The following is a 16865-nucleotide window of genomic DNA, read 5'->3' as shown; positions in this document are numbered from 1 at the left end:
CCCAACGTGCTTGTGGGCTGCACCGCAGTAATCTGTGGAGCAGAGGGGATTGCAGCTCGGCTGTTCTAGCTCTCATTTTGACTACACTTGCAGTACAAGAGAATAATGACCCAGAAGAGAACACTAGCGACACGCTCATGGCAGCTAATCTAAGCCTTGGCCTGGGATACATTATTTACAATACACAAAGAGGGGGCATATGAATGCAGCTGAATTAAACATGTCAGATGATGCTGTCTGCTTACTACCCAGCCCCTATGGTAGCTAGAGTTGTTGTGTTGCACTGCACAATGACAAGAGTGCATTTTTGTGAAGGCTCATTTTCCAGCCTCCAAGGATTGGACCATAACTATGTCCTTTCATCTGAGCACGCACTGAGAGGAACCAAAATAGGAAAACCTTATTTTCAAGAAGGTTTTTAAGCTCCTAGTCCCTGATTATTAATGGCTAGGCAATGCTAGGTGAGAGCCTCCTCTTTATTTCTAGGTGAGAGCCTCCTCTTTATTTCTAGGTGAGAGCCTCCTCTTTATTTCTAGGTGACAGCCTCCTCTTTGTTGCTAGGTGAGAGCCTCCTCTTTATTGCTAGGTGAGAGCATCCCTAGGTGAGAGCCTCCTCTTTATTGCTAGGTGAGAGCATCCCCTTTATTTCTAGGTGAGAGCATCCTCTTTATTTCTAGGTGAGAGCCTCCTCTTTATTGCTAGATGAGAGCCTCCTCTTTGTTGCTAGGTGAGAGCCTCCTCTTTATTGCTAGGTGAGAGCATCCTCTTTATTGCTAGGTGAGAGCATCCCTAGGTGAGAGCCTCCTCTTTATTGCTAGATGAGAGCCTCCTCTTTGTTGCTAGGTGAGAGCCTCCTCTTTATTGCTAGGTGAGAGCATCCTCTTTATTGCTAGGTGAGAGCATCCCTAGGTGAGAGCCTCCTCTTTATTGCTAGGTGAGAGCATCCCCTTTATTTCTAGGTGAGAGACTCCTCTTTGTTGCTAGATGAGAGCCTCCTCTTTGTTGCTAGGTGAGAGCCTCCTCTGTATTGCTAGGTGAGAGCATCCTCTTTATTGCTAGGTGAGAGCATCCCTAGGTGAGAGCCTCCTCTTTATTGCTAGGTGGGAGCCTCCTCTTTATTTCTAGGTGGGAGCCTTCTCTTTATTGCTAGATGAGAGCCTCCTCTTTATTTCTATATGAGAGCCTCCTCTTTATTTCTATATGAGAGCCTCCTCTTTATTTCTAGATGAGAGCCTCCTCTTAATTTCTAGGTGAGAGCCTCCTCTTTATTGCTAGGTGAGAGCATCCCTAGGTGAGAGCCTCCTCTTTATTGCTAGGTGGGAGCCTCCTCTTTATTTCTAGATGAGCCTCCTCTTTATTTCTAGATGAGAGCCTCCTCTTTATTTCTAGGTGAGAGCCTCCTCTTTATTGCTAGGTGAGAGCCTCCTCTTTATTGCTAGATGAGAGCCTCCTCTTTGTTGCTAGATGAGAGCCTCTTCTTTGTTGCTAGGTGAGAGCCTCTTCTTTGTTGCTAGGTGAGAGCCTCCTCTTTGTTGCTAGATGAGAGCCTCCTCTTTATTGCTAGGTGAGAGCCTCCTCTTTATTGCTAGATGAGAGCCTCCTCTTTGTTGCTAGGTGAGAGCCTCCTCTTTATTGCTAGATGAGAGCCTCTTCTTTGTTGCTAGGTGAGAGCCTCCTCTTTGTTGCTAGATGAGAGCCTCCTCTTTGTTGCTAGGTGAGAGCCTCCTCTTTGTTGCTAGGTGAGATCCTCCTCTTTATTTCTAGGTGAGAGCCTCCTCTTTATTGCTAGATGAGAGCCTCCTCTTTGTTGCTAGGTGAGAGCCTCCTCTTTATTGCTAGGTGAGAGCATCCTCTTTATTGCTAGGTGAGAGCATCCCTAGGTGAGAGCCTCCTCTTTATTGCTAGGTGGGAGCCTCCTCTTTATTTCTAGGTGGGAGCCTTCTCTTTATTGCTAGATGAGAGCCTCCTCTTTATTTCTAGATGAGAGCCTCCTCTTTATTTCTATATGAGAGCCTCCTCTTTATTTCTAGATGAGAGCCTCCTCTTAATTTCTAGGTGAGAGCCTCCTCTTTATTGCTAGGTGAGAGCATCCCTAGGTGAGAGCCTCCTCTTTATTGCTAGGTGGGAGCCTCCTCTTTATTTCTAGATGAGCCTCCTCTTTATTTCTAGATGAGAGCCTCCTCTTTATTTCTAGGTGAGAGCCTCCTCTTTATTGCTAGGTGAGAGCCTCCTCTTTATTGCTAGATGAGAGCCTCCTCTTTGTTGCTAGATGAGAGCCTCTTCTTTGTTGCTAGGTGAGAGCCTCTTCTTTGTTGCTAGGTGAGAGCCTCCTCTTTGTTGCTAGATGAGAGCCTCCTCTTTATTGCTAGGTGAGAGCCTCCTCTTTATTGCTAGATGAGAGCCTCCTCTTTGTTGCTAGGTGAGAGCCTCCTCTTTATTGCTAGATGAGAGCCTCTTCTTTGTTGCTAGGTGAGAGCCTCCTCTTTGTTGCTAGATGAGAGCCTCCTCTTTGTTGCTAGGTGAGAGCCTCCTCTTTGTTGCTAGGTGAGATCCTCCTCTTTATTTCTAGGTGAGAGCCTCCTTTTATTACTAGATGGGAGCCTCCTCTTTATTGCTAGGTGAGAGCCTCCTCTTTATTGCTAGATGAGTGCCTCCTCTTTGTTGCTAGGTGAGAGCCTCCTCTTTATTGCTAGATGAAAGCCTCTTCTTTGTTGCTAGGTGAGAGCCTCCTCTTTGTTGCTAGATGAGAGCCTCCTCTTTGTTGCTAGGTGAGAGCCTCCTCTTTGTTGCTAGGTGAGATCCTCCTCTTTATTTCTAGGTGAGAGCCTCCTTTTATTACTAGATGGGAGCCTCCTCTTTATTGCTAGGTGAGAGCATCCCTAGGTGAGAGCCTCCTCTTTATTTCTAGGTGAGAGCATCCCTAGGTGAGAGGAGAGCCTCCTCTTTATTGGTAGATGAGAGCCTCCTCTGTACTGCTAGGTGATAGCATCTTCTTTATTGGTCCATAGAAGAGATGTGCTCTGAAACTATTATTTTTGGAAGTATCATCATGATCCTCTGACCACCGGATTACATTGATGCTTTTTCCCACTTCTGGCCTCCCTGCGGCCTCTTATTTCCTGCTTTGGAGCTAGGGAAAAGGGCAAAGAGTAGAAACTGCAGAAAGTAACAAGGCATCCAAAGCCTAGTTTACTTTCTGCACTTCCTTCTCGATAATGACCTGGGTTGCAAGACTACCAAAGGGCAAAGCAGCTGCTTTCCTATCTAACAATTGACATGAATGGGTGTCCATACAAAGCGCTACCATTAGAAGTGCTTAGGAGTAAAAGTCTATACAATGTTTTAAAGCTAGTATTTGGTTGCATCCCACCAGCAGAAATTATATTGGAAATTAACTTCGTGGCACCTCTGATTTAAGTCAGATCATAAAGAGCTTTTCCTGTGCTTTTTTAGCCCTCAGCCCTGTGTTGGAACACTCAGTACCCGTAGGAAAAGGATGGCTCTGTGGAGACCTTCACTTATTCTGGTGCTTTCAAAGCACTTGCAGATAGAGAAAGACACAAACATATCTATAAATTAGCCTTAAGCATGTTCGTCTGCAACTTTTGGCTGAGCGCCTTCCAGATGGTAAAGAATTCTAAAGCTGGAAGAAAATATGCCGCAGAAGCATAAACCTGTCTCCTGTATGAACTATCAGACAGTTTTAGTGGGAAAAAAAGTTTGCTTGGCTCCATTTCATAAGTCAGTCTCTTAGGAAAGAAATGTACCCAGCAGCTGTGCTCGTTACCATCTGAATATCTGTTAATGGCGGAGTCGCGCCATGAAGGTTTCTCATTCCTCAGTAGTCGACGCAGAAGGCCTGAGTGGAGACTTGCCCATGGAGGGAGACGGCTTTGGAGTTTACATCAACAGTTGTTATGGAGACCTCTTGGGGCAGAAGCTGCAGCGCTCAGTGAGGGTCTCAAGGGCAGTACGTATAATATTAATATGGCTCACTGTTCTGGTTTACTCAAAGCGCCATGTTAGCAAAATAAAATGTGCTGCTCAAAGAGTGTTCAAACTTTGGCCTGCACTGGGGAGAGGGCAGCATTGAAGGGTTGAATGGTGGTTTGAAACTGATGGTCGGCCATTCAGTGCTAGGGTACCAGTAAGTGACGCAACGCAAAATGATGGGGAGGCCCCTACAGAATGTGATGAGGGGCCCCTGAATCTCCCATGTCTGCCAGATATTCATGGGCTTGGGCTCATTGGGGGTCCCCTGAAGGGTTGGGGCTCTCTAAAGGGTATTGAACCCCCTGCGCCACAGGGGCTGCAGGGGCCTGTGGTACGTCACTGGGATCGGTCTGCTTGTGCAAAGGGACAGGGATCCCACCTCAACTAGGCAAATTGAGTGAAAACGTTTTAAGAAACCCTTATTTTGAATAAAGGTTTTGAACACCTAGGCCTTCATTATTAATGGCTAGATTATTCCGATATGACCAGCACCAGTTATCGTCCTCTTCGGATATATTTATGCGGTTAGTGGGAACGCCGCACATCGGGGTATTACACTTGGAGGGCTGGATGCCTGGGGCATTTCATCTGGAGTCAGAGTCCCACATGTATTCCCCAAAAAAGTTAAAATAGCCGGTAACTCCCTGCTCCACCAAGAAATGGCGGGCCCCAGGATTGGTAATTCGATGGAGGGTGGAAATAACTGGTGTAAATGATAGCATTAACTAAGATGACCGTCACACAACTGGTGTAAGTCCTTGAGATAAGGGCAAGAAACAAAAGAGTTAATATGCTGAACCTAATTTAGAGACTTAAGACTCTTGGGCATCATATTTGTTGCAAACAACCTGTTTTGTGGGGGTTTTCCATAAGAAGAAATCTGCTAGATGGACTTGTCACCGCCGAGTAGCGGGCTTCCTCTGTCGTGTTTTCATGGATGAAACCGCTCCCTTGGTGTTTTGTATGAACACACCGTTCTCCTTCAGTATCACCCATCTCTGATTCACCTCTCCTTTAGAACGTTAAACAAGGTTTGGGAGCTGAGAGAAGGTTCAAATATTTCATACATAAATACTCTATACAGAAACAACGTATACAACGCACATTTTGAGCGTATGCATTGTTCTCACTTATTTTTTCCACAAAAGCCAAAACTTGGTGTTGGCGACCAATACAAATGTTCTTCGTTACCTTTGTGGTGCAGTGGCATACCGTGAAGCCAACATATTAGTGTAAATGCAAATATGGCTAACTTGGCAGGAAGCAGCTTAATCGATCACATTTCACTATGTCTGAGATGACGTTTCCTTCTTTGACCTCGGCTCCCCGCAGGTCTTCTCAATTGTCTCGTATGCAAATTGAGCCTTTAGATCTGTTACAGGTTCCAAGCCAAAACTACTTTTTCTTTTTGCTAATTAGATTTGTATTTTTCTGTGGTGTGCATTAAAACTAAACCGGGTTTCTTGCCCAATTCTGCTTACAATTGCCGACTACGAAGCACCAGCACTGCTCAATGTAGTTATATGCCATGGTTATTTTTATATAGGTTTTTATTGCCAGCACATGGCTGCCACATTTAGGTGCTGACATGTGTTTTTTAGTTTTCGGATTGCATCTCGTGCTTGCAACAAAAAACATATTCATCCCGCAGCTTTCTAAAGACCGACCTAATGGCTTTAGCAGTGCTTTTTAGGTCTCCCCTGTGACAGTGCATACTCTCTGGCTTTAGAGAGGTATTGTATACCACAAGGGGGTTGCAGCCCGTCCATTGCTTAACATTCGTTAGTTTCATTGTCACTCTTATTTGCTGCCTTCTAATTGGCCAGCGTGTGCTGGCTTCCCTACCTCTTCTTTCAGCTGGAGCATGGACCATGGACTGATTATATCAGCTAGATTGCTGTCCTGCTGATCGCGCTGTAATTGAGACGCTAAAAATTAGTCTTCAACACACTGCAAAGCATCCACGCCGCTGCACAGCATGGCTACAAAACCCTGCCAAAGCCAATAGCTCTCATAAGCGCTTCTTGATTCTATTCAGTGAAACAAAATCCAATGCAACATTTTTATATAATGCCTGTAAAGCATTTCAATGTGAGATTTTTTTTTTAAAGCATTAGAAATACAAGGAAACAGACAAACAACTTATCATCCTAAATTAATTTGCTAATTCAAAGAGTGGCTGACCTCTCTAAGAAGGAAAAGATTAAAAAAAGAGTAATTTCAGAATGAAATGATTTGGCATTGTGTTCAGTTTAATTACCCCGCTGCTACTGTTGAATTGGTTGAAAGTGGCCAGTTTTGTTTACCCATCAGTGCAGGGCACAAGTCCTAAAAAAAGAAGTGGGGGGACGCTGTCACCGGAAGTGACGTCACAACAGGAATCTCATGAAAATAAGTGGGGGGACGCTGTCACCGGAAGTGACGTCACAACAGGAATCTCATGAGTATTCATATGCCTTTAGATGACGGGGCATTTCACAGCACTGCTACCCCTGGTCTGTTCCTCGATGTCCTTTGCAACCCCCCCCCTCCCCCCCACTCCCCCGAGGGGGTGCCCCAGTTGCACAACGAAGTGCTCGCTCCGCCTCCCAATCACTCCAGCCTGCACACACCACCGGTGCCTCTTAAAGTCTCCAATTACAAATATTAGCATATCTTTGGTAATTTACGGGAAACTTCCCTCCCACCCGGGCTCTCTGCTCACACGATGCTGTCCAGCTTTTGGGCAGGGGGGACGGCGTCCACCCGGAAAAACCTGGTAAAATAAGTGGGGGGACGCCGTCCACCCGCGTGGTACCCCGACTCGAGCCCTGCATCTGTGTGATTCGCCCAGATTCTGTTATACTTTGCTCTTGCATAAACTGAGTCGATGGTCGAAGGCCCAGGCCCCCTAAACACGGTTCTCTCCTTCTCAGGAATGCGAGCAGCATCCTGAATATCCAACCACAGAACAGCTGGAGAAGGGCGTGGACCGCCCAGAGGAACAGCTGCCCCAGACACCCCCTGAAATAACCTCTCTGCAGCACAGCAACCCTGCAGTTACACAAACAGACCTCAGAGGGCCTCGGCCTTCACATACCAGCTCACATGCGTTTCCTATTTCTCTCGTTGTGGTTTACGTATTGCAACATGCAAATGCTAAAACTCTCCATCACAGAAAACCCACAGTGGGTATCAAGAGACAAACAACAGACAGTGGGATGCTCAGCGAGTTAAACGCTCGCAGCTGAGATATGCAGTGATCTAGAAGTCACGACTTCGAGTCCTGGCAAGGCCCATTCCGCCATTTAAATTAGAATATAACACCTTTTATCTATAGTGCTTTGAAAAGCCGAAGTGAAGTATGAAGCGCTGTTTTTTAAAGCAGGCTGTTTCCTCTTGCAGGCGGAGGGGGGTGGTGAACTGGCAGAATGTGTTTTCACCACTGATGCCAATAACCTTTGCAGGGTTTCTCTGGAAAGTGCTGTGTTATAGTGACTGAGAAAAGGGGAGTTTGTTGTTTGTTGCTATTTTGGTGCAGTGCCAACAAGTCCTAATAGTGTAGGTAAAAGACATACACCATGCTTCTGCCAAGAAAACAGCATATTAGTCCATTTCAGCAACAGAAATTTCTGTACGTCTAGATTTTGCGAATAGAATCAAACAGTTTTTTATAGAGCGTGTTATCACGGTTTGCTGTTTTATTACATTTTAATTTTCCGGTTAAACTTTGATCTCAGCATTTTTTTTCGCGCTATGAGACAAAAGTAATGTTATGTTAAGTGATAAATACCATGAATTTGGAAAACATTGAAAGTGTTTTACATGAGTCGATGTAAAGCTTTTTTGTCTCAGAGTATGCAGACAGCATCAGACTGAAAACGCTGCAACATTGAGAAATAAATGTGGCTTTTAGGTCTGGTGTTAGCCAAAACCGTCTCATTTTACTATAATAATATCTAAAACATAGTGGCTGTTTGCCGCCCTCTTCAACATTGGTCTGTTATGATATCATTCACCTTTTTCCTGGGCCCACAATAACATGCATCATGGGTCAGCGGGTCAGCCCACTTCAGCCATTGGCTAGCTTCACTGCAAGCACATCCACATTCACAAAGAGCACATCCACTCAAAAAGTAGTTCCCTTCACTGACATAGACTGTTATGGCAATATGTGTTTTTGTTTTTTGTTTTTTGTAAATAAAAATTTATTTAGCAAAAAAACAATTGACACAATAACAACATATACATATTTTAGTAATTTATGCTCAGATGGACGAGTGCATGGCATCTTCACCAGCAAGGAAGTTTTATAAAACCATGAAAAAACAAAACAAGCATTGACAAAGCCAAATCAGTTTTGCCAATGCATGTTAAAAATGTTTCGGGAATGTCTGACTTTGCCCAATAAAGTTACACTTACATTTGTACTAACTCAGATTCTAACTTTGTTCTAAAATTTTGCATGTAAATTTTTAAAATATTCATAGCACTCGTATAACCCCTGCCTAGTGCTTAATTTGAGCCGGTGCATGCTGGCGGAGCCCACTGGCACAATTCTTTTTAGAACGGGCACATATTTTTGCTCATCTGGCATTTCCCGGAGAAGAAAGAAGAGAAAGTAAAAAAAAACTGTCACAAAATGAGAAAGCAGCAACCTACAAAAGTGAGATAAAGGGCAAGGGGGAGAAAAGAGACATGAGGTGAATTGAAGACTGTGCAGCCTTGTTATTAGGAGCGCTGATAATTAGTAGCGCTGGCCGCGGTCTTCTGAGCAGAGGTTTGAGCAATGGCACTCATTGGTTTACACACTAAGCACTGCCCCTGCCATAGTTCTGAATTGAGCCTGTTAACCTGCCCCCACATCCCCCAATTGCAGCTCAACAAGGACAACAAGGAGTGCCTAATCATTGGGTATTATTGTTTTTTTTAGCCAAAGCTGTAAATTACTTGGAATTATTGAAAGATTACCTTCTTTTATACCTAATGTATAGAACATCACAGTTCCAGCCTGCTAGATTTTGCACCATAGTTCAATAAGCCTGTAAAACCTGTAATTTTTGCACTTTCTAGTTGGTGCAAATGTTGCTATTCCAGTGGCAAAAACGCCCACCACTGGTGCCGAACATAACATCACCCGTTATAAATTTGCCCAGCACCAGTGTAATTTATGCAACCCGGACTCATATGCTCTCTACTGTCATTTAAATCAAATACTTTGCTAGGGATCTTGAGGTCTCTTGCGGTTCTATGGTGAGGACTTTTTCTATTGTCTGGAAGTCTTACTGATGGGTCCAGCGCTTGGATATATTTACTTCTTTGCCAGCGTTTGAGAGCCATGACAAATGTTTGTTATTTAGCGTATGGGACGCATCCTTTAGTTTTAGCTAATAATGTTTTTTTTCTAGAAATGCTTCTTTCCCCACAATACTGCATGTTTAGTCAGTGTTGGATGGACTGCGTTTCTCTGAAACACGAGCAAGTACAGACCCACGTGAGCAAGACTTCCTTGTCACAGTCCTTACTTAAGTAGTTGTCTGTTGAATAAGTCAGCACTGTGACAAGGAAGACAACTAGGTGGTCATACATCTTTTATCATAGACTGATTGAGGAAGTGAGGAATTACAGTCTCTAATAGCTGCAGATGCTGTATTCATTCGCTTCTTATTAGCCTTTGAGATGACAATTAAAATGGCATTGGACGTGTGTCGTAGGCATGCGATAACTTGCACGTGAATCGTAAGATGAATCGTAAGATGGTAAGATGAATCGTAAGATGGTAAGATGAATCGTCAGATGGTAAGATGAATCGTCAGATGGTAAGATGAATCGTAAGATGGTAAGATGAATCGTAAGATGGTAAGATGAATCGTCAGATGGTAAGATGAATCGTCAGATGGTAAGATGAATCGTAAGATGGTAAGATGAATCGTAAGATGGTAAGATGAATCGTAAGATGGTAAGATGAATCGTAAGATGGTAAGATGAATCGTCAGATGGTAAGATGAATCGTAAGATGGTAAGATGAATCGTAAGATGGTAAGATGAATCGTCAGATGGTGTGCACTCTGAATATCAAACCCACAATATCAGTGAGAGAACATAGGGATAAAATATTGAAAAGAACTAGTGGCAGGTAAGTAAGTCTAGACTTTCTATATCTAACTCCACAAATATGTACCTCCATGGTACATATATCTTCTAGGCACTTAGATGTGCAGCTAGGAATAGAAAATCCATACTTCCCTAGATGCACTGACCTTTCGATCCTTTGTCTCTCAGTATCCTGTCCTCGATATTGTTGTACCATGATATTGTTGGTGTCAATATTCAGTAATACAACCTTAATGAATGATTCTCTGCTTCATTTCTGTGCAACAATATCTTTTCCTGCCCGTTCTTCTTGAACATCTTGCTTTGGCGGTGACGTAGTGATGTGGGGATGATGGATACAACTGCCATCACATGTGAGGTCATTCTGCAAAGACCTGCATTTTATTTAATCACAAACTTTTTCTTTGTTATTCAAATTGGGTTCCCTGTTTAGCAGTAGCCAAGCCATTTTCACTTCAAAACAAAAGGCACTTTTTATAGACCCATCGTCTCTCAAGAGCAACCGTGCATGTGCCCACATCAAACTACAGGGATCCCTTGCAACAGAGTTACCATCCAACCACCAACCCAGCACCAGCCAGCCAGTCAATCACTGAGCCGCCCGCTCAAGTGAAGGAATTGTGAACGGCTGAAATGTACTCTTCATTAAACACAAAAGTCTCATTGTCTTTGCTTTTCATTTAAAAGGGATACATTCCTAAACTAATTAGAAGTCCCCAGGGCAGGAGACATTGTCCCCTTTTGTTCTTTTTACAGAGGATGGTGTTTGTTCCAAGCCCACATTCATCCAACAATGGCTGCCAATATTGACTGTTCTGCCAATTGAAAAAACAGCTCTTGCAGTAAACCTAGCAATAAGAGGACGGGAACACATGCTTGGCAGATGCAGATATATTTGGCTGCTTCATCCCAATTAATGCTGCAATATCAAGTGGTTAAATTAAAACGAGCAGGGGCTAGGTGGATGAATGCCAAAAATTAGCTATTGATAGAGGAGGCTTGTTTACGCCGCTATTGTGCAACTGCTCAGCAGGCCTTCAAAAGTGTGATGAGACCATTGTTGTTAGAAAATGTACTTTCTAGAAGTAGACCGTGTACTGGTCAGACTGCGCAAGTGTTGTTTTGACACTGGTTGGTGCAAATGCTAATACAGCATTCACCTGCAAAGCCAGTAGGCCTGGGTGTGCAGTGCTAGCACATTAGAGTGCGTGGCGCAAGAGGGAGCCAGCAGGAGCAGACAGAGAGGGCTATAGTTGTAAAGTAGTTCCTCGTGCAGGTCAATGCAAGCAAGGAAGTGGAAGTGGAAGATAGGCCCAAGCAAAGAACAGAATTACGTTAGAGAAGTGATCTCTACTGAGCCAAGATCTCATTGATAAAGTTGCAAGCCAAAGCTGGAAGTGGCTGGTCGAAGAAAACCAACGGTTGAAAAGTGTCGACCCAAAGCCCAATCTTCTTCATATTAACAAATAAAATAAATATAACTGAATTTGAGGGTCCATGTGTCCCAGTGTGGTCCTTCTGATGTCTGTATGAGTGCATCTGATTGCCAGAATTGATACAAATAGGTGCTGAAAGCATGTTCGAGTCGTGCAGGCCACACTCTCAAGAGAAGGGCATCTATAGGCACTTAACAACACTTCAGTAAGAAAGAGCTTTTATAGTGAAATACAATAATGGCTGCCTCTAGGTGTGTTTAAAGATATAAAGTATGAATATGATGGAATTTGCTATGGAGAATGATATTTACATTATAATGAATTACACTACTGAGAAGAAAGACTATGTGAAGTGAACAGGTGTATATGTTATCACTTTCTATGAAAATTCTTTTATCTATGTTTATCACTGTGCCTGAGGAAGGCTCAGGGTGCTGAAACACGTCACTATTAAATACACCCACCATGCATTAATCCCTGGAGTGCAGGCTTTCTTTACTGTGAAACAGTTACCACACACACACACACCCACACACCCACACACATATACATACATATGTATATAGTCAATGAAAAAACCAAAGATTAAAGTAATGTTGTCACAGACACATTCACCTAACTAGAAAGTTAGGTGAATGTGTCTGTGACTGCATTAACACTTTGACCTAAAATAAAACACAGAAATTTGCCAGTTATAGTTACTTGGCCCCCGCCATGCACTGCTTATGACCTCACATATTACATCACTCATGACATGTTCCATGACATCATTTATGACATCACTGATGACATCTCAAGATCCTAGATCCTTTTTTTAAAGGGGATTTGGGGCCAAGTGCCCCCCTCTCCGAGCCTCATAAGGCACTGGGGTCCCTAACCCCCAGGGCCTTATGCAGTCGCGGCCGGTCTATTGAGGATGAGGGGCCCCCCTCACCTTTTGCCCCTCACAAACTGTGTCTGTCAGGCTGAGGAAAGGTCGGCCTGACAGACACTGTTCATTTTCAGGTCAGGCAGCCAGGAGCTAGACATGCAATAAATGTGCAGGCTCCTGACTGCCTGAGCTGAACTTTGTTGGGCTCAGAATGTCACAGCTTCTGTGGGCATGACCTCCTCAGCTCTGCAAATGTCCTTGAGGTCCTCCCCCTCAGTGACAAGGGGTAGCGTCTCTCATTGCCTCGCACCTGGGCGCTTCAGTTTTAAGGTCTGAAGCTGAGCTAGCTATCCTGATACACTTGTATGATTGAGCAGAATTTTATCTACTTATCAGCCCTGAAGAAGTCAAGGTGCTACATGTCTATCAACGAAACACGTGTGACTGAGATGTTCTATGCCGCCTGTATAAATCTCCAATTGATTGGAATTGTTACTGGCTGTGTGAATCTCAGCTAGCCCCTTTGTGAAGATTTATGGATTAAACCTCTTTGGCTCAAACAGATGAATCGGATTAAAGTGGACTGTACATTATTTATTGTTGGACTACAGACTGACTTTTTCTTGAGTGCTTGGGTTAGTTTGTTAATACAGTTTGTCCTTCTTTTTAAGGGATTCGGTAGGGTTGTTTGGTAACTGTCTTTTCCTTTGAGCTCCACTTATAAAGATAATTTTGGGTTCTACTTTCCCCATATGTAGTGCTCAGTGCCTTTTGTTGCTCCTTTTGACCTCATTACCAAAGTGTATGCAATCTAAAATTGATATGTTCGGGCCTAAAATAGTGGTTGTTTTTTCAGATAATGTCAAACTAATGTTCCACCAGTAAGGCGTGTTTACCTAAGCATAGCTTTGATAGCTAAATCTATATATTCAGAAACTGACAAACTAATGTTAAAAATAAGGTGATTGCAGAGAGGTATTGTCCACTAGAAGCGATTGCTGACATTTCACTGCTCATGTAGAGCTATTTCCTTTTGGTAAAAGTTTTTGACACCCTCCCTAATGCACTGGAGAGGGTTGTAAAGTCACCATGTCTGATGAGATAGGTCAGAATTGTTTGTATCTCAGGAGGTTTTTTTATTGACCAGAAATAGGTATTCTTACAGAAATTGTTGGATCCCCCATTCAAGACTACATCTTGAGGTGCCTATTGTGTGAGCTTGTCTTGTCTGTTTGAGTATTGGTTGCCTCAGAATTGAAGGTGCATTTATTCTGAAGCCTCAAATTGATAGCTTTTCAGTGTGCACATCTGTGCCACAGGTTTGGCCTAGCAGCAGTGCCTTGCTCAACAAATAAGGTGTCATCAGTACCTGTGCCAGGGACTGACTGGTCCGAGAAATCTGAACTGCACAAATTATTTTAAAACCAGGGACTACAAAAGTAAAATGGAAAGAGTTGAAAAGTGCTGGCACTTTCTTGCAATGGTGCATAAAGTAAAGGAAGTGAATCACCTGACCCACCTCTGACACTTAATTACTGTGACCAGAGCGATGCGCCGAGGGGTGTTTTACTGTAAGCACGCGGCTAATTGAGATCATCATGGTCTCGACGTGACTTTGGAAGGGTTAAAATGTTGCACTCATTGGCGCATCATTGACTTCACATCAAGTGTGTGGGATGGTGATTACGTAATGATGACAGTGGAAACAGTTTTGAGTTATTCCGTTATATTATATCCTGAATGGCTGATACAGTGATATGAGCTAGTGAGGTGGTTCGAATCCCGGCACTTTATCTCTCCGTGCTAAATAATAATAAAAAAAATGAATGTCTGTGTGTAACGCAAATAGTGCTCATGTAAAGGCTCTGATACCTTCGGGTCAAATTCGCGCTATATAGAACTCCAACAAAAAATAGCCTTTAGAGGCGTTGAGTATGTTAATTTAAACCGCCAGCAAAATGGCGGACTGAAGATTATTAACGGAAGAGCTGTATCATGGGCCTCTTTTTATGTTCAACGATTAAAAACAGGCATTGCAATGGCAGACGCTGACAATCGCATCGAGCGTATGCAGCTACTGAGCCGTTCCAACCTTTTCTAAAGTGATGATCAAAAAAGCAATTGCTATCAAAATAAAAACTGTCTCTAAGTGATACAACATCTATATTGATTGTGTGCTATCAGTGGACTTGATGATTTGTCTAAATAAAAAACATTATGTAGCGGTTTTCTACAAAACGTGTGATGACGCAGATTTACGCAGTGAAACACGTGTCAGTTGAAGATGCACTTGTTCCTCTGTGATTAAGATTTAAAAAAATGATCAAAATACATATTGAAGATAAGAATCCGAAATTAGTGGTTGTTTGTACTATGACAATAATTATTCCAGATGTATCTGGGGTGCTTCTCTGTTCTAATTCTTGGACGGTAGCTAGCATTAGCCACAGCACCTGTAAACAACCGCGGGGCTACATAACATTGTTTTGATGGCACATTCATGCTTTTATTTTATCTGATCATTCTGGAATTCCTCTAATAGATACTCTTGAAATCACTTTTGCATTGTGTATTAATGTTGTTTCCCTTTTAGGCTAATGATTATAATTAATATTAGGCAGTAATGGGCCAGGTTTCCGGGTAGCTGTGATATACTATGCATGCATGGCAGCTTTAAAATTGATGTATAGTGGTTCCTTACAATTTTTAATGCGTATGATTGGATTAGAAATTAAGAATGTCCATGTCATTTACATTGTTTTACACAAATATGTTTTAACTATAATTTACAAAAATATTGCCCCACTGAAATTAATTATAGAATTTCTGCACCCAATGGAGGATTATTTTTAAAAATGGCATGCAAACATTATTGCATTAATGCATGACATTGACAGCGCATACCCAGAAAAATCAAAATTACACACAATTCACTATATCAATCTGGTTGCCATCTTTTCTGCTGTGGTGTATGGAGTAAGTTGTCTGCCTATGTTCATGCTGTCATTTACTTTCACAGGCCTGTTGATTGGCTCCGGCTGTGCTTTATATCCTCTGGGCTGGGACAGTGAAGAAGTCAAACAGACCTGCGGAAACCTGTCCCAACAGTTTGAACTAGGTATGGCTTGTTTTAACTGACTTGGCGTTGTAAATGTGAGGTTTATAAAATGTGCGATTCTAGTGGTGTCTAGAGATGGCACATTTATATATTACATTAAAGAAAATAGTCAAAGCAGCTCTGCAGCAGTGCTAGCTTCCCCATGTTGTTTCCTTAATGCATCACAGCCATGCTGTGAAATCGCCTCTAATAGATGGCGGTACAGAAAGCTCTTCCAACTTGCACATGGAGGGCATGTTCTGGTTCAAAGGAGTATTTATTTTTGAAGGCTGCAATCCAATGCTGATTTTTGTGGTGCAGAGAGAGACCCACTTCAAAATGTGCACACACATATGGCATAAAACCTCAAAACGGTTCTTTATTGGTCGTCAGAGTTTTTCTTCCAACTTCTTCAGGTCGAAGCTTGCTGCCAAAGGGGAAACACCGGGACTTGGCATTGCGGTTATCCATTTACACAGCCCCGTTACATACAATGATTTCCATTTAGTCTGATGTGAGCTCTTTCGGTGAACAGTATCATTATTGTATTGTATATTCCCTACATTTACTCTTTTTCCAGTCTTCAGTGTGAATTATTCTTCGCATTAATAGTCCCTTTTTGGCTGGCTGTTTAAGGAGGGTTAACGCTGCCAAAGAAAGAAAGTCGGTGGCGGCTCCTCCACAATGGCGGAGGAGCGTTGTCCCTCTGGCTCACAGCAAGCAGCTGAAAAATAAAATGATATCTTACTATTGTTTTATTTCTTTCGCTGCTGGCTCTGAGCCACTGTGTGCAGGGAGAGGTGGGTCCGGGGTATGGGAGGGAGGAGGAGGAGGACTTATTTGTGCACTTCTAAGGACGCATGTGTGTTTGGCCGGCCATCTTAGGCCAGCCAAACACACATGTGTACTTAGGTTTCTCCAACCCTGCTGTATTGAACAGCCAGGCTGGAGAAATAGCACAGACTCCCTGACCTGAGCAGAGCCTCAAACCAGCCCAGTCAGGCCAATCCCCATGCTGTACTCATGCCTAAGAGCTGTCCGGGGATTGGATGGGAGTCAAGATGCTGACCCAGGGACTCCTGGGACGGGAACTGCAGCAGAGGAGTGCAATGTGGCAGGCAGCAACAGGTAGCTGGTTTATTTTTTTCAAAATTTCATCATTAACACTCCACCAATTGCGCTCCTACCCACGTGCTTCACACTGGCCCCCTCTCCCCCACCCACCCCGCCGGTATCTTGTATATAGGCTGCCACTGAAGATAGTGAGCGTATTTTGATACAGTAGCATGCTAACGTCAAATAATTGGAATAATTTGGGGTGCATTTTGAAGAGAGAGACACATGCATTTGTAAGGAGACATGCCTTTCACATAGA

At 43.2% G+C, this 16865-nt stretch overlaps 1 protein-coding gene across 1 annotated transcript in view; it reads left to right on the top strand.

Annotated features, from left to right (window-relative positions):
- Positions 1–16865, top strand: part of LHFPL6 (LHFPL tetraspan subfamily member 6) — a 361956-nt gene that overhangs the window by 261172 nt on the left and 83919 nt on the right. Inside the window, exon 3 of the mRNA XM_085621767.1 lies at positions 15413–15511. Coding sequence (XP_085477893.1) covers positions 15413–15511 — 99 coding nt within the window. The remainder of the gene's footprint in view (positions 1–15412; positions 15512–16865) is intronic.

The sequence above is a fragment of the Triturus cristatus genome, chromosome 8 (genome assembly GCF_964204655.1).
Source record: "Triturus cristatus chromosome 8, aTriCri1.1, whole genome shotgun sequence".
In the NCBI taxonomy this organism is placed as follows: Eukaryota; Metazoa; Chordata; class Amphibia; order Caudata; family Salamandridae; genus Triturus; species Triturus cristatus.
This window is presented reverse-complemented; position numbering and strand designations above follow the sequence as displayed.